General features: G+C 36.4%; 1 protein-coding gene across 29 annotated transcripts in view; it reads right to left on the bottom strand.

Moving 5' to 3' along the window:
* Rims2 (regulating synaptic membrane exocytosis 2) overlaps positions 1–22,350 on the bottom strand; it is a 540,571-nt gene that overhangs the window by 115,576 nt on the left and 402,645 nt on the right. For 4 of the 29 annotated variants that reach the window (XM_052160860.1, XM_052160856.1, XM_052160858.1 and 1 more), the window contains one exon: positions 6,555–6,655. The exons of 21 other annotated variants lie outside the window; for them this stretch is intronic. In XM_052160860.1, the coding sequence (XP_052016820.1) occupies positions 6,555–6,655 (101 nt within the window). Of the gene's footprint in view, positions 1–4,307; positions 4,317–6,554; positions 6,656–18,076; positions 18,087–22,350 lie in introns of all 29 variants that reach the window. 4 more of the 29 variants (XM_052160857.1, XM_052160859.1, XM_052160872.1 and 1 more) reach the window with 2 other exon arrangements.

The raw sequence follows: 22,350 nt of genomic DNA, 5'->3' as shown, positions 1-22,350 counted from the left end.
GAGGCCATCGCCACTGTGCACCCAGGACCTGTAGGCACGCCCTCTGCCTGGCAGCACCCTGGCTCAGCACCCAGGCTTGCTTGGCAGTAAGAACTCCTCCCAGTGGAACAACTTGTCTTTACTGGTTTCTGGAAATTTGTTGGGATTTTGTTTTAGAATCTGTTCAATGCAGAGTTTTTTTTTAGAAATGAATATAATAACAAAAAACTTACAAAGGCAAATATAAGTTTTCAGAAATGGTGTGCTATAATGAAGAAACAGAGGTGTAGCCTTTTGTTGGGCTTCAGGCTGAACTAAGTGCAATACAAACCGTAAAAATGTGAATCCTACTTCTGCTATGGAACCATAGACGGTTTATTGAAAGGCAAAGACATTTACTGCTTCCTATGGGGTATCACAGTAGGATCCTGAGGGCCTGAAAGGCAGAGAGGCATTCCTGAGGGTGCTACGATGCCCGTTTCCAAGAATAGCAGACTGCCTTGGGATCTTGAGAACTGAATGTTTCAAAGCTCTCTCTTCAGCAGAAATAAAGCCTGGCTCAGTCCCACTGGACTTGTATAATGCCAGCAACTCAAACATTCTGCTCAAGAAACAAATTATCTGGCATCAATGGATAGGAAGGTGCTTAGTCTTGTGGAAGCTCAATGCCCCAGCATAGGGGAATGCATAGGGGGTGGGTGGGGAGGGCAGGACCCTCATAGAAGCAGCGGGGAGGGGAATGGGATAGGAGGTTTAGAGAGAGGAAACCAGGAAGGAGGATAACATTTGAAATGTAAATAAATACAATACCCAATAAAGAAAGAATTGTACCCAGCATTTTATTGCAGTCACTGTTCTAAAACTCATATATAAATGTATTGTCCCATTTCTAAGTCATATATTAAATTCATGAATTATATACATTGCAATAATTTATATAAGACTATTTAATCTACATTTTAAATCTTGCCATGTATGGCATATATATACATATATATGTATATGTATATATATATAATCTATCAATTTTCAGCCTTTTTATGGTCCTCATGATCATTCCTAGTGGCCTTATTTGTGATATGCAGAAGTTGGAAACAACCCAGATATCCCAGGACAGAAGAATGGATACAGAAAATGTGGTTCACTTACACAATGAAATAGTACTCAGCTATTAGGAAGAAGTACATCCTGAATTTTACAGGCAAATTGATGGAACTAGAAAATATCCTGAATGAGCTTACTCAGACCGAAAAGGACATGCATGGTATGTACTTACTAATAAGTGATTGTTAGTCAAAAAAAAAAAAAGAAAGAAAGAAAGAAAGAAAGAGAGAGAGAGAGTGAGAGAGAAAAAGAGAGAGAGAAACAAACAAACAAAGAAACAAAGAAAAAGTACACAATGCCCAAGACAGAGTCCACAGAACTCAAAAAGGTCAACAAGCTGAAGGGCCCAAGTAAGGACTCCTCAATACCACTTGGGAGGGAGAAAAAAGCAATCACAAGTGGAGAGGGAGGGAGGGACCTGGGAGGGAAATTGGATGGAGTGGAGGGTAGGAGAAACTGATATGGTATTGGGTGAGGGAAAAGGACTGAAGCCCTCAGGGCCAGCAGAAAGAATGGAAACAGGCAACTTTGGGAGGTAGGAGGTTGAGGGGACCCTCCAGAATGCAACAGAGACCTGGGAGGTGAGAGACTCTCAGGACTCACAGGGAGAGACCTTATATGAAATGCCCTACGGTAGGGAGAGGGAACTTATAGAGCCCAATTCCAGCAGGAAGACAGAGCATCAAATGAGGGAGAGAGGGGTCATCCCACAGTCACAACTCTGACCCATGATTGTTCCTGTCTGAAAGATTTACAGGGATGGTCCAGTGACAGACCCCAAGGTGGGATCCAGTTCGAGGGGAGGCCCTAAGGCCTGACACTATTACTGAGGCTATGGAGCGCTCACAAAAAGGGACCTAGCATGACCGCACTCCGGAAGACACAACAAACAGTTGAAAAAGTCAGATGCAGATATTTGCACCTAACCAATGGACAGAAGCTGCTGACCTCTGTGGTTGAATTAGGGGAAAGCTAGAAGAAGCTGAGGAGGAGGGCAACTCTGTAGGAGGACCAGCAGTCTCAATCAATCTGGACCCCCGAGATCTAAACACTGGACCACCAACCAGGCAGCATACACCAGCTGATATGAGGCCCCCAACACATGTTACAGCAGAGGATTTCCAGGTCTGTGTTCAGTCAGAGAAGATGCACCTATGCCTCAAGAGACTGGAAGCCCTAGGGAGTTTAGAGGTCTGGTTGGGTAGAGAGGAGGTATGGGATGTGGAACAGACGGAGGGTGGAAGGAGTGGAGGGGGAGTAAAGTCTGGAGTGTAAAAACAAAAAAACAAATAAACGACAAAAAGTAAGTGCTTTCTGTTAATTATAGGGACATTATATATATGTAATGTCAACGTTGACAGTATAGATTCTTATTTTAGTAATTTGCTTATAAACAATCATTTTACAGTTGTTTTATTTTTACAATTTGCATGTCATTTTCAAGGCTCATAATTTTTCACCTTTTATCTTGTTTTATTTTAGATTTTGGTTGTTTGAATCTCTTTATTACAGAATGAAGGAAGCATTAAAGGGTATTCTTCCTACACTAGATCCTTTCATTAGCTCAGATACATCTCCTGCAGAGCTTACAGTTACCTTTGACTATGACATGTTAATGGAAACTAGTGTCATCTGTGTCGTCTACTGAGCACTTATTGAGTACAAAGACATGCATCTTTTCATGTAGATATCATCACACTACCCTAAGAAGTTTCTACCACCACTCCAGCAACAGATGAAGAAACTGAGGATAAAGGGCTAAATTGAAGGCACCCCCAAACCATGCAAGAACCTTCTGCACGGCTCCACATTGCAGGTGAGATCCTAGAATCCTGGCCTAGTGGGGTGATGGGTAAACACCCACCCGAGGTCACCCCTAGCCAGCTGACGCCCCCACTGCCCACACTCTGAAACATCAGTACCAAGGCGAGCACTGACTGTGCTTCTCTCTGTGCTGAGAAGACAATTAGCTGAATGAACTAGAAGATCCTAGTTACTTGTGACAGTCTAATCCAAAGCCGATTTGTCTAGAACTGTCTGAAATACTTATATAGTCTATGATTCTATTAACTTTAGTTTTATTTGTACTTACAATTGAGTATTTATCTATATTGGTGTCCATATTTTATTTAAGCTGATTTAACTGGAGTGTTACTCTTATGTTTATGAGATGTGTGAATGGGTGTTTACCAAACTAGAAATAAGAAATAAAAGCAGCTGGATATATGTTAGCCGTATCTGAGAGTTGGCAAATGCAATGAATGGAGAAAAGCCCCTTTCCTGTCATCTTTCACATCATTATTTCTGCTGCTATACGAATGCATTGAATTAGATTAATAGAATAGCCTTTTGTATTATAGGTTAAAAGAATTGCAGATATCTCGACAATTTATGAGTTAGAATGCCTTTTAATTGTGCATAGACAAATTAGAAAACTGTAGTAGAAGTTCTATAATAGCATAGCGGTGATTTTGGACATAAATTTCCTTAAAAAGAACATTATTGCAGAGAAAGAATCTTTGAGGACCATTATAAATTCTGTGCTAATGAGTTATATGCTATTATATGTTTAAATAGTAAAAAAAATCTTGTTTTAAAAATGATATGTGATAAAAATAGAGCTAATTCAAAACTAAAAGTTTTATGATTAAATATATAATGTTTCATGCTATTTGATATTTAATTATGAATGATTGATGATCATTATATAAATCACAGGTCAACTATAATGTGTGCTGTTAAGTTACATAGAAAAATTACATGTTTCTGAGTCAATGAGGAAAACATTGACTTTGGAGAAGAAAAATAAGTGAATCCATAAAATCACTGTCAAGAGCGGAAGGATAAATCACATCCATGATGACAGCATCCCAAGCATGAAGCATGGACTCCCTCTGAGGGAATTCTTCTCTGAAGGAAAACACCGAGAAAGTCTTTGATTAGCTAGAAATCACATGTACATATTTTTATATTCTTATTACATATACTTCCAATTTCTGAGAATCCTAGTCTAATATTTAATATGACTCAACATAGGGCTTTGTAATAACATCATCGGCCCTGCAGGACTATAGGTCAAAGTGTAGCATGTGCTTTATAGCATTTTGAGTCTCGTGTCAGTTGTCTCAAACCTGGAGAGCTGGATTAGCTGTGACATTTCCCATGACTTACTGGATAGTGATACTCATCTTCCTAACCTTCCTATGCTTTGTGATATAACTCACCTAGCTTCTCTATATTATGACTGTACATAAAACTTTGTTCTCTATATTATGACTGTACATAAAACTTTGTTCTACTTTATTTGCTATTTCCTGATCTTTCTACATTTTATAGTATTAGGTAACCTATTTTTTTATAGTTTAGAACAGGAAATTATTCAATCTTTATTTCTAATAGTAGGTAACTCTACTGTCTATATGTTGCCACAGGCTATCAAAATTAAGCTAAAACTCTAACTTTCTATATTTTGTAACAGTTGATTGTCTAACATTCAATATTTTATAGCAGTTCCTTTATAATTTTGATAGGATTTGGACATATTAAGACATATAACTCAATAGTAGTTTTCTTTAGAAAACCAAAATGGATAAATAAAGACCAGAGGCATAATTCTTCTTGTTAAAAAGAAGATATGATTCTTAGAATTTCTTTCAACTTAAAAAACTATTAGTATGGAAGCTAAAAATAACATAATCTTTATTGAAAAAAATCACTCTGTAATTTTTCTGTGATATTTAAGAGAGAAAGGTTAACCTAGGAATGACTGGGAGATTGACCATTAAGCAAAACAGTTCCACGTTAGGAAATAAGTGCAGTTGCTCCTTAGTGACTGGATTATATTTTGAAGTGTGGGGAGTATAAAATCCTAGCAGCAGAAAAAGGAATGCTATGATTGTTGTTATGCACTGGTAACTTAGCCAAGCTCCAAAGGGTAAGACAATTCACTCTCACAATAAGAAATCTGATCTTAATATTATTCATGTCTGGCTGCTAGCTAACTCTTTCCACTACAAAAACTAAATTTCAGAATCACTTCACTTCAGAGCAAGACTTTAGTTTACATCAGAATCACCTGATGGGAATTTCATGGACATGAATAATGCAGAGAACTGTATTTGTAAAATGTGCCCACATGCTTTGAATGTCTGTACTCTGGGACTGTACTTAGAAAATTATTAAGTTATCTTGCTCAGTATAATTAGTTCTTTAACAGTACTTCAACTCTCTCCAAATCTAAAAGTGTCAAAGGTTATAAAAATTGGGGAGGGGGGGCTTAAACATTCATTTACTAGAGTAGTGTGGACTTCAAACTCGTGTTTTGGGAAACAAAATTCTTAGCTATAGCATGATTTTGCTCCAAGACCCTGAAATAAACTTGTTATGTATTTTAAATAAGAACCAATTTTACTGCTTCTTGAGGACTACTAATTAACTAAATGTTTATAGTTTTTGAACAAAAGTCTCTCTTTGTAGCCCTGACTCTCCGAGAACTTACTTTGTAGCCCAGGCTGGCCAAGAATTCACATAAATTGGTCTGCCTCCGCCTCTCGAGTGCTGGGATTGGGAGTTATTTTTCCGATTGAGTGATGCAACTCATTTGACCGACCATGCCTCCTTACCTGTTTTTGCTTGCTTCCTTGATTATTTCTCTGACTGTTTATAAATGGTGCTAATGCTTGTTTCCTAGGCTCCCCACACTCTAGCAAGTATTCTCCCTTGCTAGATCTGCCCCACCCCACCCTTGCTGCCTCTAAGAAGATGTGTCCTGCTCATTGTCTTTGCTTTGGAAGCCACCTTTTCCTTACTTTATCCTGGCTTTTGTTTATGACACTCTTTGAAAAATGATGATATTGAGACTATGATATGTAATAATCATATTAGACAGGGTACCCATGTTATACAATAATATGATCCTAAAATGCCTTTAAAAAATAAAGGCCCTGAAGATGAGATAAATAAAATAATACTCTTAATTTTCTACCTGTCTACTCCACTTATCTTAACTTATACCCAGAAAATAATTAGAAAATATACTTGCAAAAATACCTTTTGAACTAATGAAACCAAGTAAGTACATGTTTGCTCCAATAACTCAGTAATAAAGCAGATTTAATTAAAATGCCAAAATAGGAAACATAAAATAGAAAAAGATATATTAAAAACACACAGGATGATGATGATGGAAGAATTCCCTAAACATTTTTGAAGGGATACAAAACAAATCTAAAAGCTTTGGTCTTAACCAAATTTTAACTTTATATGTTATATAAGAATGTGTTTCTAATAAGGAGAAGTATATCCCTAAGAGTTGCTACATAAACACATCATACATTGTAGAATTTAATATCACTGGGCCATTACATTATATGTTTGTGTCTGACTCATCTACATTAAGTTGTTTTAAAAAAAAATCTAGTTGCTTCATATGATCGACTATTTTACAACTTTTAAAAAGAAAATTGTCTTGCCTTCGAATGGTAATCTTGTTCCAGTCTGGGATCTGATCCGGCTACCTGTTTGTATTTGTTAAGTTTCATTTGGCGATTTCTCTCCTCTATATCCATAGCACCTATCAAGTAGAAAAAAACCCATAAAATTAATGTTTAGTTCTTCCTTGTGAATCCTAATTAGGATGCATAAAAGAAGAAATGTGAAGCTGATAAGCTATTTTTACTCAAAATATTTGAAATGAATTAACGTAGTATTGTCTTTGCTTTAAGTTAAACTATGCATTTGGTAAATAAAAGCATAACTATTATATATGTTTATATAATTTGAATATGAAAAAATATACTTGCATTAAAAGAGAAGATAACTAGAAGAAAACATTGGCACATCTGTGTCCAGAAGAATATATTTGATAGCACACAAATTTGGCACAAGAACTTTGACTTTTAACTCATGTAAATGTAATTGGTTTGAAACTTGTTTCTAGCTGTTTGAATGCAATTTAAAACTGCATTTTAAAACTACTGTCATAACATTAGATTGTGTGAAAGCAAGTTATCCTAGAACACATTATAGGTCTAGTTATAATAAATTTTTGAATTTGAAATTTCTATAAAATTAAGAAATAAGTTTATGGAATAACTTTTGATGACACTATGTTTGTAAGTGTACAAAGTACTACTGAAATAAACTAAAAATAGATTATAAAAAAATGAGAAAAATGACTGGTAAGCCTATTATAAAAGATTAGTGTCCTCCGTACCTATTACCATTTCAAAATAAATCAATTTTAGATATCATAAAGGTTTTTAAAATCTCTGATTGAAATTAAAAACTAAATTCAGTTAGTCAACCCTAACAAATATAAAAAACAATTTTTATAAAGTGAAATTATAGGAAGACCACAATTTTCATAAATATACATGTTGAAAAAAACAAATTTTCATAAATATATGCAATGGAAAACATGAAGAAAGACAATGGACTCAACTGGTGAGTACAGTAATGTACTGTTGTATAAATTTATAGATACTGTGCATGTAGACAGGAATGTAAACACACAGATACATACCCTTTGCTCAAGATCATAACTTTAAAGCCAAAGTAATTTAGACAAAAAGGTACCTATCAAAATAAACATCTAATACTTACCTCATGATGATGATAATATTACTAATAATACTATAATGTTGAAAGTATAACAACACATTTGGCAGTTACGGAATCCTCTCAAAGGTGAGTTTTTAAAAACCATTTAAAAAGTATTACCCATGCTCTCCAAAAATTTCATTATATATCAGATAAGTCTTATTGGTAACAAATCTAAAGTGAAGACTGATTAAAGGTAAAAGGAAACACAATTTCCCAGAAAGATTAACAAAGTCTTGGCTAATAGTATCCATAAAGAATGAAATGATATGACCTCCAAATATGTTATCAAATTGATGTTGTTTTATGAGACAGGTTTAGGCTGATCTTAACCTTCTATCTCAGAATTCCCAAGTGATGGTATTATTACTTCTGCTTTTATGACATTAAACTTAAATAAGTTATCTATTAAGATAGTCATTTTAACAAAGTAGAACTAACTCAATGTTAAATTTAAGATTTAAGAAAAAGTGAATGATATATTAAGTCATATGAATACCTGTGATATGAAATATAATAATACCTGTTAGTTCATTAACTATACCCATGAAATTGGTCATGCCTTGATAAACACTCTGACATAAATCATATTTATTTCCCAATAGCAAAGGAAGAAAAAAATTAGCCCTGGGTGAAAAAGAAGTATGTGTAGTGAAAAGATATTAGTAAGTATTTTCCAGAGAAATTAATTTAAAATGTTGCATGTTGCTATCAGAATAGAAAACAGAATGTTACATAGAAATATTACCAATTGACAATGAAATTTAAGAACACATAGGCATAGATATAAAGTATGAACACAGAAACATAAGCCTTTTCTAATACTTAGACTGTTTTGCATGTCAAACCTTTATGGTAGCTGCATTAGGTTCCAACTTTTCTATAAAGGGCATAATAATAATATACATTGTGTGTGTGCACGTGTGTGTGTGTACAGAACATGTATTTGCATACTTGGTCTTGTAGTGGAATTCTCATTTGCATGAGTGCATGGGTATGGGCTTGTATGTTTAAATCACAGCGCGACCTCTGGAGTCTTTCTGCAGACATTCTAAAACTTGCATTTATGACACAGGGTTTCTCATTGGCCTGAACTCACCTGTTAGGCTAGGCTGCTAGGCCAGTGAGACTCAGAGATTTGTCTGCCTGACTTTGACTCTCCAGTGACAGGGGTACAAGCACAGAGTGCCATTTATGGCTTTTACTTTCCTGTTTAACTTGGGTGACAGGGATGAACTAAGAGCCTCATGCCTTTGGCGTAGGCAGTTTACTGAATGAGCAGCTGTCTTTTTCAGTCCTAACCGCAGATTCTTTGTGTACAAACTTTAACTTGTCTGCAATGGTGATATGAAAGCCACTAAAGGCAATATTGACATAAACGACTGTGGTTATGCTCTAGTAACAAAGCCACTGCAAGCAACATATGAACACATTTCTTCTAAAGTTGAAAACGAAGAAAGGAGTATCCATCTCATCACTCCTGTTCAATACTTCAAATAAATATCAAAGACATTTTGATTTCAGAACAACTAGGCACGAGAACGAACCTGAAGCACACAGCAAAGAGGGGAGGCTGCATCACATCTATTTGAAGATGGTCTGATACTGTCTATGAAAAACTCCTAAGACTCCATCTAGAATGGATAAGTCCAGCGAAGTTACAGGAATCAAAAGCAACATAAAAATTAATAAATTTCCTATATATAACAATTACTACCTCATTTAGACAAAAAGCATAAAATAACACCATTGCAGTAGCATCAAGAGATTAAAATAAAATATCTAGGAATAAAAATATCATGGAAGGAAAGATTCCTATAGTGAAAATTGCAAAACATTAAAGAAAAAAGAAAAATTGGAAACAATCTAGTATATGGAAAACCTTCCATGTTTATATATTGAAAGAGTTAGTACTATTAAAATAGCCATGACATAGCCTGCCAGTCTGAAAACTCAATGTAATCTACAATAAAATACCATTGGAACCCTTCACAAAACTAGAAAGCAAACAAGCCTACAAACAAACAAACAAAAAGCCAAATTTAAGTAGAAGCAAAATCTAAAAGTTTACAAAAGCAATCCTGCACAAGACAGTCAGTGGTGGATGCATGCAGATGTCTGATTTCAATATGGGTTAAGAGGTAGCAGAGGTAGTGGATAAAGACAGACATGTAAACCCATGTTACAGAAGACTGAGAGGAGAACTAAGTCGCTGTAGCAGCAGCTGGTTCTTGACCAGCTCCCCGAAGTACACATTAGACAAACAGTGCTGAGCAAACTGGGCATTCACATGGAGACTGAAGCTAACCCATAGCTCTCAGATTGTATAAAGACCAGGTGAAAATGCATCATGGATCTTTATGAAAGACTTGAAACTAATTGTTGAAAAAACAACAACAACAACAACAACAAACCCAAGAGAACTCATCAAGATTATAGCAAAGATTTTCTAAATCAGACTTCAGTATCCTAGTGGGGAAAGCAAGAATTTAAATACTGGATTATGTATACTTTGAAAGCTTCTTCACAGCAGAGGAAACAGCCAACAGAATGAACAGAAAATGCAAATAATAGGAGGAAGGTCTTTGCCAGATATTCAGATAACAGTGGACTAATATACATAATACACAAAGAAACCAATAGACAAAGTCTTACTTCCAATCATGCATGTCTGTGTGTGTGTGCCTGTACCTGTGTCCACGGGAGCCGTATGTCTGTGTGTGTGCCTGTACCGGTGCCCACGGGAGCCGTATGTCTGTGTGTGTGCCTGTACCGGTGTACAGGGGAGCCGTATGTCTGTGTGTGTGCCTGTACCGGTGTACAGGGGAGCCGTATGTCTGTGTGTGTGCCTGTACCGGTGTACAGGGGAGCCGTATGTCTGTGTGTGTGCCTGTACCGGTGTACAGGGGAGCCGTATGTCTGTGTGTGTGCCTGTACCGGTGTACAGGGGAGCCGTATGTCTGTGTGTGTGCCTGTACCGGTGTACAGGGGAGCCATGTCTCTGTGTGTGCCTGTACCGGTGTACAGGGGAGCCGTACGTCTCTGTGTGTGCCTGTACCGGTGTACAGGGGAGCCGTATGTCTGTATGTGTGCCTGTACCGGTGTACAGGGGAGCCATGTCTCTGTGTGTGCCTGTACCGGTGTACAGGGGAGCCATGTCTCTATGTGTGCCTGTACCGGTGTACAGGGGAGCCGTATATCTCTGTGTGTGCCTGTACCGGTGTACAGGGGAGCCGTATGTCTGTGTGTGTGCCTGTACCGGTGTACAGGGAAGCCGTATGTCTGTGTGTGTGCCTGTACCAGTGCCCAGGGGAGCCTGAGTGAGCATCAGATGCCCTGGAGCTAGGGTTACAACTGGTTGTCGGTTCTGGAAACCGTGCTCTGCTTAACTATTCAGTTATCTTTAATCTCGTAAGCACCTTTAATACATTCTTAACATCAAAGAAAGAAATTCAATCAAATATAGGAAAATGATCTGAGTAGATATTTCTAAAAAAGGACAAGAGAAAAGGGGAGAATGGCTTACAGTTTAGCCACCAGAGAGATGCAAATCATGCCTACACTGGAATTCTACTTCATGACAGGGAGAATGGCTGTACCTTTTTTCCTTTTTTTTTTTTTTGTTTGTTTGTTTGTTTGTTAAAGGAGAGGGTGTGAAAAGAAGATACAGGGAGAAAGCATGCCACAATCGGTAGGAAAGTTAGCAGTGACACTGTGGAAAACAACATGGAGCTGCTTTAAAACAAACACAAAATAACTCAAGAGAACTAGGACATGATTCAGCTCTGTGACTGTAGGGATTTAGCTGAAGGAAATGAGACTTACACATTAGGAAGTAGCCATGAACCTATGTTTACTGTGTCACTATCTCCATCAGTCAAGTTGCAGAAGTCAGCTGAGCACCCTGTCAACCTCTACCTTATGACTATTGTCCATTGACTCGAAAGAAACCCCTCTACCTTATGACTATTGTCCATTGACTCGAAAGAAACCCCTCTACCTTATGACTATTGTCCATTGGTTAGAAAGAAACCCCTCTACCTTATGACTATTGTCCATTGGTTAGAAAGAAACCCCTCTACTTTATGACTATTGTCCATTGACTCGAAAGAAACCCCTCTACCTTATGACTATTGTCCATTGACTAGAAAGAAACCCCTCTACTTTATGACTATTGTCCATTGACTAGAAAGAAACCCCTCTACCTTATGATTATTGTCCACTGGCTAGAAAGAAACCCCTCTACCTTATGACTATTGTCCATTGGCTAGAAAGAAACCCCTCTACCTTATGATTATTGTCCATTGGTTAGAAAGAAACCCCTCTACCTTATGATTATTGTCCACTGGCTAGAAAGAAACCCCTCTACCTTATGATTATTGTCCATTGGTCAGAAAGAAACCCCTCTACCTTATGACTATTGTCCATTGGTTAGAAAGAAACCCCTCTACCTTATGACTATTGTCCATTGGTCAGAAAGAAACCCCTCTACCTTATGACTATTGTCCATTGGCTAGAAAGAAACCCCTCTACTTTATGACTATTGTCCATTGACTAGAAAGAAACCCCTCTACCTTATGACTATTGTCCACTGGCTAGAAAGAAACCCCTCTACCTTATGACTATTGTCCATTGGCTAGAAAGAAACCCCTCTACCTTATGATTATTGTCCATTGGTTAGAAAGAAACCCCTCTACCTTATGATTATTGTCCACTGGCTAGAAAGAAACCCCTCTACCTTATGATTATTGTCCATTGGTCAGAAAGAAACCCCTCTACCTTATGACTATTGTCCATTGGCTAGAAAGAAACCCCTCTACCTTATGACTATTGTCCATTGGTCAGAAAGAAACCCCTCTACCTTATGACTATTGTCCATTGGCTAGAAAGAAACCCCTCTACCTTATGACTATTGTCCATTAGTTAGAAAGAAACCCCTCTACCTTATGACTATTGTCCATTGGTTAGAAAGAAACCCCTCTACCTTATGACTATTGTCCATTGGCTAGAAAGAAACCCCTCTACCTTATGACTATTGTGCATTGGTTAGAAAGAAACCCCAGGACTCACAAACTGCTAAGTAAACATTGATCGATTTAAAAAATGGAATTAATCATTTTTCTTCATTATTACAGACAAAATAATTTAAGTGATAGTTTAAGATTGCCAATTATTAAATTTTTTCTTTATTTTAAACAATCCTGGCAATGTCCATTATTCAAACACATTACTTGCTTGCTGGTTACAGATTACTGATGTATTAAATTGTGTTAAAATTGTAATGCAAAAAAGGGTTATAATAATACACACAAAAATGTAAACAGTAGATATATTTTTCTGAAATATAAGCTTTTTGCATAATTTGAGCTAAATTGTAATTAATAAGGAATACCACTTTTAATAGAACATTATGGAAAATTTTAACAAGTCCATTATGAAAAGTACTTTCGAACTGCAAAAGTGATAGGGCTTCTATAATCCAATTCTTAATATTCAAATAACAAATTTAAGGTTGCACATATAGGATTTATTTTACAGTGATATACTTTTCATGCTATAATAAATCATAGTGAATCGATTATATGTGAATTTAACTTTAGCTAAAAATAAATATTTTTTCTTATAAAAATGTATTAGATTTTGTTGGCAGGGGTGTGGAGGGCATGTAAAAGCTGCATGTTTCTGGAGATCAGAGATAAACTACTGAAGTTGGTTCTCTCATGTAGGTCCTGGGCACTGAACTCAAATCACCTGGCTTGGTGGTAATGCCTTTATCTATTGAACCATTTCTTAAGATATCACCCCCTTCTAAAAAGTCCCCGACTATTTTTTCATTGAATATTGTCTTCATTTACATTGCCAATGGTAAAACCTTTCCCGATATACCCCCTCCCCTTAGATGCCCAACCCTTCCCCCTCCTCCTTCCCCCTGCCTCCACATATATGCCTCTCTATCCAACACACTCCCCCCCCCTCAGTTTCCCTTTGTTCAGGCCTCTGTTGAGCCCTTACCTGACCAAGGACCATTCCTCCCACTGATGCCCAACAAGGCATTCCTCTGCCACATTTTTTGGCTGGAACCATGTGTGCCCCTTGGTTGATGGTTCAGTCCCTGGGAGTCTTGGGGCATCTGGGTGGCTGAAATCATTGTTCTTCCCATGGGGCTGTATACCCCTTCAGCTCCTCTGGACCACCCTCCAGATCCTCCACTGGGGACCCCATGCCCAGTCCAATAGTTGGCTGCTAGCATCTGCCTCTGTATCTGTAAGGTTCTGGCAGGGCCCCTCCGGAGATAACCATGGCATGCTCCTTTTGCTATGCACTTCTTGTCATCTATAAAAGTTTAAGGTTCTGGATTTATACTGATCATACTAATTTTACTATTACCCTCATAATAAACTTACTTTGGTATTTCAAATGAGTATCATGCTTCAATTAATATTCACTTTATTATGATTTAAATGTTTTTCATATATTTACTTAATCATGAATTTCTTAAAGAAATATCTCTATATTACTGTCACTCATTTTTCAATTAAAGTTTTACATGTAAGTTAGGTCTCAAAACTCTCAATACATTCTTTAAGCTGTAGCAAATGTATTATTCTAATATGCTGTGTGTTTTTTATTTATGATTTGCTAAGATGTTTATAGAAGCCACACTCGAGTCAGTTCTCTCTCTTATTTCTTTGATTGTAGTTTTTAAGAGGGTGATCCTTTTTCCAGAGATAAACTTTTATTCTTCATGAAAACTTAACAATTTGGGCCTGGGGTTGTAGAATAGAGGGACAGTATATATAGGCTCAGGAAGTGTGAGGTCATGAGTGCAACAATCCCCAGAACCCCATTCCCCAAATATAATCAGTCCTTTAAACTAGCTGGAGTTCGTTATCAAAACTAAGATGGAAGCCAGCCTACACTCACCTTCTTAGGAAGTAGACGCTGACAGAGCCTGTCAGACTTCAGTGCTGCTGCCTGCGCTCACTCAGAGGCAGGGCCTCAGAAATGACAAGCCTAGGAGTGCAGGCACTAAAGGTGGGATGCAGAGGATTATGTGACAATTGCATCCTATGCTCGCAGCCACCAATAACATACTTGCTTTACATACACACATATACATACATGCATTATGTAAAATAAAAATATACTAAAACAATTCATTTCAAATATAAATAATTTTTAAAGTAATGATACAATAGCATATGTAATAATTCTATAGCAGAAAGAATGCTCCCACATTCTGGGTTGAGCTATTAGTAGTTTATAGTGATAAAATTAAACTTCAACATCATTGGAGATGTGGAGTCTCGGCTAATAAAGTGACTAACCTTTTACTGATTAACACTTCAGACAGCTTTAGAAAAGAATCTAACTTTTATCTACAGCTGACTTCCACCTTCAACGGCTAGTCACAAGATTTACTCACAGTATTTCCTCTTAGCTCCTCTATGGATCCATCTTTCTTTCATGGCTTTGGACAAAATGCACTAATCTTCACATAGTCCCTGGAATCTATGTTTGTAGAAACTAGCACAGTGCTACTTAGTAAAGACCAAGTCCTCATTTGCAGCATTATGAGTGCAATAGGAAGCTGGAGAGCCCAGACTTCAATGTTAGAGATCTACCAAGCCAACCAGCGTTAAAATATATGCCCAGAGAAATTTAGGATTACATTTACTTAATAACAAATTTGGCTTATATGAATTAAGAAATCAATAAAACATTTCCTCCATAAATTTTAAAAATTTGTATTTTGAGAATTCTATGAGTTTGTATACCATTTCTAAGCTCTACCACTCCTTTTCTTAAATTCTTCTAAATCACATGCACACTAGAAACCATTTATGCTTACGTGAATGAGGACTTCATTATCAACCCTTTGAATTTCTGAACTCTCTCAAGCATATTACTTCTACGCCTTTGTACATTACAAAAAACCTTTCATAACTTCTAAATGCAATCATGAACTTTATTCTCTAAATCTTTCCCCTATAGTCTATTTCCCCTAACATCCTATTCTTTCATTTACAGGCAGCATGGCCTCAATTTCTTAACAGAGGGTCTATTTCTACTCTTATCCATAATAGAAAGCTGACCCTTCCACAGTAGTTGCCTCTGAAACACTTTGATATACTTTTCACTTTTTTTTAATTTTTTATTCGATATATTCTTTATTTATATTTCAAGTTATTTTCCCTTTCCTGGATTCCCCCTCCCCCAAAGTCCCATAAGCCCTTTTCCCTCCCCCTGTTCCCCAATCCACCCTTTCCCACTTCCCTGTCCTGGTATTCCCCGACACTGCTGCACAGAGGAACACTCCTCCACTGCTGGTGGGGTTGCAAGCTGGTACTGCCACTCTGGAAATCAGTCTGGCAGTTCCTCAGAAAACTGGGAATGATACTTCTAGAGGACCCTGCCATGCCACTCCTGGGCATATACCCAGAGGATTCCCCAGTATGTAACAAGGATACCTGGTCTACTATGTTCATAGCAGCCCTATTTATAATAGCCAGAAGCTGGAAAGAACCCAGATGTCCCTCAACTGAGGAATGGATACAGAAAATATGGTATATATACACAATGGAGTACTATTCAGCCATTATAAACAATGAATTCATGAAATTCTTAGACAAATGGATGGAACTGGAGAACATCATCCTAAGTGAGGTAACCCAGTCTCAAAATAACACTCATGGTATGCACTCACTGATAAATGAATATTAGCCTAGAAGCTTGGAATACCCAAGACACAATGCACATATCAAATGATACCCAAGAATAAGAAAGGAGTTGATAAACTTTTATAATCCCATATAAATATCTTTTATGTTCATTCAATTATATGTCCCATATGAATTATATGCCATATAAATATCAATTATGTTCATCCAAAGCTAATTTCAACAGGTCTCTTCTACCTATTGTGGCACCTCAATAGGGGGCAGTCCTATTGCTAAGGTCCTGTTCCCCAACTATATCTGTAAGTAAAGAAATTTATGGACCAATTGCTGGGCAGAAAGTACAGGTGGGACTACTGGGTCCCTGGCCACAGGGCAGGGAGATGCAAGGAAGGAGAACTGAGTTCACCATGCTTTGGAAAGAGAAGAACTAAGAGTCATGTGAGCTCTCAAACTGGAGTGGCCACACAGGCTGCTATATAGGCAGGTGGTAAGGGAGTTTAGTAATTGAAGTTGAGGGCAGGTGAGAGAGACAGAGATAAATGTGTAAGGCCACGCTTTTCAGGGCAGGACAGTAACACCCAGCAGCTGTGCCAAGAAGGCAGGCTGAAATGAACAACTGTGTCTGTGTCTTTTATCTGAGGATTCAAGGGACGCCAGATGGGGGCTGGCAGCACGGTCACCTCCCGGAGATAAAGGTGGGTAGAGCAAAAACTACACACTATGATCTATAAAGTTCTAGCAGTAAAGGGTATTTGCCTCACCAATTGCCATTATATATTCTACCTCAGGAATTCATTCCAGGGGGCAAATGTTCTTGTTACATTGTTTGCAGATGCCTACCACATTAAAAAGTAAATACCAGATTAGTCTCTGATAATATTTTCCTGTTTTCTTTGTTTTCAATATCTTATCAAATTACAGTGATTTCATCAAATCTTTTCTCTCAGCAATTTTTTTTAAAAAAAGCTGCATCTAATCACGCCTTTCCCTGATCATCCATTAGCACATTACATCTACTGTCATGAACTCCAAATTCTTTATTCTCTTTCACATTCTTTTATAACTTTTCATCAGTGAGCCAGAACTGTACTACTGAGTCAATCACATAAGCTTAGAGGAAACAATGCCTTGTGAATTTAGGATCTCTGTTGACTTAAGTTAGCATATTCCTTTGTCTGCTTCTGAGTTTCCTCTTCAAAACCCCAAGGTAACTGCTTTTTACAACTTCTCTACAGTATCAAGAAGGCAAGGCCTACTCATGATCTTCATTTATTATCATCTTATTTTCCATGACCCTTCTTGCTCTTTAATTTCACTTTCACTCCTAGAAAGTGGATTAGAGTGACCCCAGACAAAGACCATTGCCAATCAGGGTTATCTTTGAGTGATGTAGCATGTCTCTTTCTCTCTAGAGTCTGTCTCTGCTGCTTAGATTCATTTTTACAATGCTTTGTTCTTGAAGTCTCTTAGTGATAGGAAGTTTGTTCGAGCAAATTTCTAGTCCTCACTCATTTGCTTCTTAAATGTAGAGAATTCTTCCAGGTCTCTGAATGTTCAGATCCGCCAGTGGCATCCTTTCTAAAAGCCCAGTACCGATGTTTGTCACACATCTAATTGCTACTATTAATCTTTCATACTTAGATAATCCAAATGAGCCTTTTACTTAACCCATCTAGAAAATGAACTCAAAAGTCTTCTGAAGGATATACAACCTGCATTTTCCTAGAAAATGTACAAGTATCTGCCAACCAAATAAGAGATTATTTATGTCCGCAGTCCTGCATCATTGAGGCCCATTCAATGAAGTGAAGGTGCCACGTCTTTAAATTAGCTTTTCATGTATTGTATTGATATCCTTCATTTATCTATTAACAGATGGATTGCTTTATTATGGATGCTACTGTAATCTCTTCTTTTAAATGACTAGCATCTTTGTATTTCTGTTGCTTAATGTGTTTCAGTAATTTCACAGAACCTCTGTGAATTCTAATAATTTCTATGTAACATTGCTAGAGGTCATTGATCACTGTTTCCTTGATTCTATATCTATTTGAAAAGTTCTCTATAAAGTTCTCTATAGAAATACCCAACATTTCCTAACTTTTAACTCAATATCGGAAGTATTGCTTGAACTAACATCAATCTTCTGATAAAAATGATATCAGTTTTTGTGATTTCAAAATAATAATAGTAGCAATAATTAATTGTTGTCTTTATTTGTAAGTCAAGCCTTGAAAACACCTGAAAGGATATGCTGCTGTTTTGTTTGCCTTGATGTTTCCAATACCTAGAGCAGTATTATAGAGCATTTGTTTAGTGAATGTGTGTTTAATAAATATTAAAGTTTCACCTCTTAAATGAATCCCTTTACGTATATTTATTTGAAACAGATTTTGTTTAAATAAGTGATTTCATTGAAAAGACTGAAAAACCATTCATATTGGCAAATTAGCATAGCATATTATCCTGATCTATTAATTACCAAGTAAAAGGAATAAGTAAATAAATGTAATAAACTTTCTTCAGAGCATATATTAAGTCTTTGGTATCCTCATGTCCTATAAAAATACAGGTCATGATACACCAAAAATTTATTTTTCAAGTTATGTAAAAATGGAGCAAATCAAGTTTTAATGGGGAATACTTTTGGGAGTAAATTATGACTAACTTATTAATTTAATCTAGGTGATTTTTCTCCAGTAAATGTTCACATACATACATATACACATATATGTATCTCTTGGGTCTCTGGTTATTTTCTAGTTATAGAAAGACAAGATATATGAATTATGTAAAATTTTACTTTTATCCATCAAATTGGAGCAGCTATGTAAAAAAATTATAAAAACTTAAAACACCTGCAAAATTTGGTATTTTCGTATAAGTGCAGTTATGAAATGAGCAGAACAGGTGGTAAACTGTTTCTCGGGTCAGTCAGATCACATGGCAAGACAGCGAAGGGGCAGGAGCTGCACAGAGCTGCATCTCCTCTCCTTCTGGGGCCCACGTCCTCTGCGGTCACAGCATGCAATGGACAGACATAGACAAAGGAGATGGGTGTGGGTGAATGCACTCCAAAGCTAAAAGTGACCCTGAAGGAAAGAAACCCGGTCGTTTTAAAAGAAGTCCTGTGAAGTTGTAGGGAAGAGAGTCAAATGCACAGTGTAACAGATTAGAAGAGCTGATGGGAATGCAGTTAGGTAAGTATAGGTTAGCACAATGAGAAAAATAAGGTTAGTGCATAGAAGAGAATCCAAAAAAAGCACAGCCAATCTTGAATACTGACACTAAAAAAAAACCAGCATTAGTAAAACCAATATTATGTATATGTCCACATTTTTGAAGACATTATGCAGTCAAATTAAAACCTATGCAAGTGCTTTCAACATCTAAGTATCTGAAGAAAGAATTTAATTGAGTCATCATTAAAAAGAGTTGGGTCAAATTGTCCCAAAAGAGTCCCACTCAAATTATAGTATTTCTCCATTTAACCAGAAAAAAGTTTGTCAGGCCAATATTTCATTAAATCACTTCACCCTAGTTAAATGTTTAAATAAAAGATTAAAAATAATACAATTCAATTCAATATAATAATAGTAGAAGAAGTATGAGGTTGTAGCTTGTCACTGAAAATTAAAATTGTCATTTAATTTTGACAAATGTTTATCATATTCATCTATATAATTATCTATTCAGACAATTCTTACAAATATCACATTATAGACTGTTACTACAGTTTCTCTTTAGCATGTACCCTTGGAAATCATCATTGACTAGAATGGATATAACATATGTTTGGGTTATTATTATTATTACTATTATTATTTCAGAAGTTGAAAAGCTATTTGTTTATACAGTAACTTGAAATCAAGAAAACAAATCCAATTAAATTAAGCTTTCAAAGAAAATCTTTCTTTTAACACATTGGTGAGGCAGTATTAGCACAACTGACATAAGGAAATGTTGTAACACAAAGTCATATTGAAATCAAGTAGTCTTCTGAATCAAATACACAAAATTCTTAAATACAACATTCAGTCCTTGACTAAGTGCATTATAGTCTTTGAGTGATCTCTGAGGAAAAATCACATTGGAATGCAAATATATTAGAACTGTAAGTCCTGAGGCAATTAATTTTTACAACAAATGTTTCTTTTTATGAATGGCAAGAAAAGAAAATCCACTAAAGGTAATAAAATATCTTAGAAAAAATGAAAGATAAAATAACTGGAAAAGGAATGATACATTTTGATTCCTAGCAATGTTGTTTTTATTATGCAAGCATATTTTCACATATCAAAATAAGATACTCCTCACAACTGCATTTCTAACTAGAGGTCCCTAAAATGATTGAACACAAGAAACAAATATTTTGCCCTTCTGAAATGTGCTCATGTGTACAAACAGGTTACCAGCCGCATTTCCTTTCCCAGTCTCATTGCCCACATACTGTGAAGAAGATAATGTAAAAAATTAGACACATTAATAACAAAGGCCCAGGCTGAATTCTGTCACATTTCTATTCTTTGATATGACATTTCATAGATAAACATTTAGCACAGTGCTAAAATAGTTTCATAACATTTAAAAAGTAAATTGGTAAGAACCAGGAAGAAAACAATTGTTTACAGATACTTGCAGTGTCTTTAAGAGAACATTGTTTTTTTGTTGTTGTTGCTTTTTTGTTTTCTTTTTTTACCCAGAAAACACAGATTGCAATTAAGGAAGCTTGCTTTCCTTCCCAGTATTTTCCTGCACACCGAAGTAATTTATATGGTTTTCATATTGTATACTGCTTTTTAAATGATAATTTCTTCTCAGTTTCACTCATTATTATAGTAGATAGTGGGAGCACAGAGAATTCAAGTGAACTTATCCAAATTTCACAGAACAAACACAACAACAACTTCTAACTCAGTGCTCCCTGACCCACAGACAAGGGAGACAGTGCTCTCACCGTGAGACCCAAACATTTAATTATAAACAGGCTTAAGAAAAACAACCTCAAGAAACCTAGGATAATTTCAGGTTTATAGGTGATATATCAGGACCTACAGTCTTAGACACAGCCATTTTATAAATCTTAGACAATACAAATTTTATATTATTTGTAAGGAAATTCAGAAGATACATCTTGACCACCATCTCAGTACAATGGAGTGTCTATTTATATAACTATGACACAGTGATTCTGGTCAAAAAGTGTCTCTCTCTCTCTCTCTCTCTCTCTCTCTCTCTCTCTCTCTCTCTCTGTGTATGTATATATATATATATATATATATATATATATATATATATATATATAAAACTGTTGTAGACAGCAAATCAGAAACACTCCATGTTTAAATGCAGTTATATCAGCTCTGTGGACTGCTTTCTTGCCTTCCTTATGATTATAGTATATAGTAACTGTTAAAACAGTATCATTTAAAAAGAAACACTTAAAATCATAAATCACACTTCAGCAATCATGTCTATATCATGCTACAATTTGTAAAAAAACAAACAAAACTCTTTTGCATATGTCATTGTAACGCAGAGCAGACTCCACTGAGCCTTACAAGAAGCTATGTGTCAACCAGTAGGTTCCCATGCTCCAGCTGACTTAATGAGTCCTCTGTCTGCCAAATGAAGTTGGGAAGGGGTATGAGGTAAGATGGAGAAGAAAATGAGGGTTATAAGTATATATAATTATATACATGTGAGAAATTCTAAAGAATGAAGTTAACTTTAAAAAAGGTATTTTTTTTTTTTTGCCTCCGCTCCAAACCTCCCGTTTGCCCCAAGCCTCCCTTTCTCTAGCCCTCTTGGTCTCTAGCTTGCATTTGATCATTACTATGTAACAAGTTACTATGTCCTCATTTGATCATTACTATGTAACAAGTTACTATGTCCTCATTTGATCATTACTATGTAACAAGTTACTATGTCCTCATTTGATCATTACTATGTAACAAGTTACTATGTCCTCAGTGCTGTCAACTGA

The sequence above is a fragment of the Apodemus sylvaticus genome, chromosome 17, assembly GCF_947179515.1.
Source record: "Apodemus sylvaticus chromosome 17, mApoSyl1.1, whole genome shotgun sequence".
Lineage (NCBI taxonomy): Eukaryota > Metazoa > Chordata > Mammalia > Rodentia > Muridae > Apodemus > Apodemus sylvaticus.
This window is presented reverse-complemented; position numbering and strand designations above follow the sequence as displayed.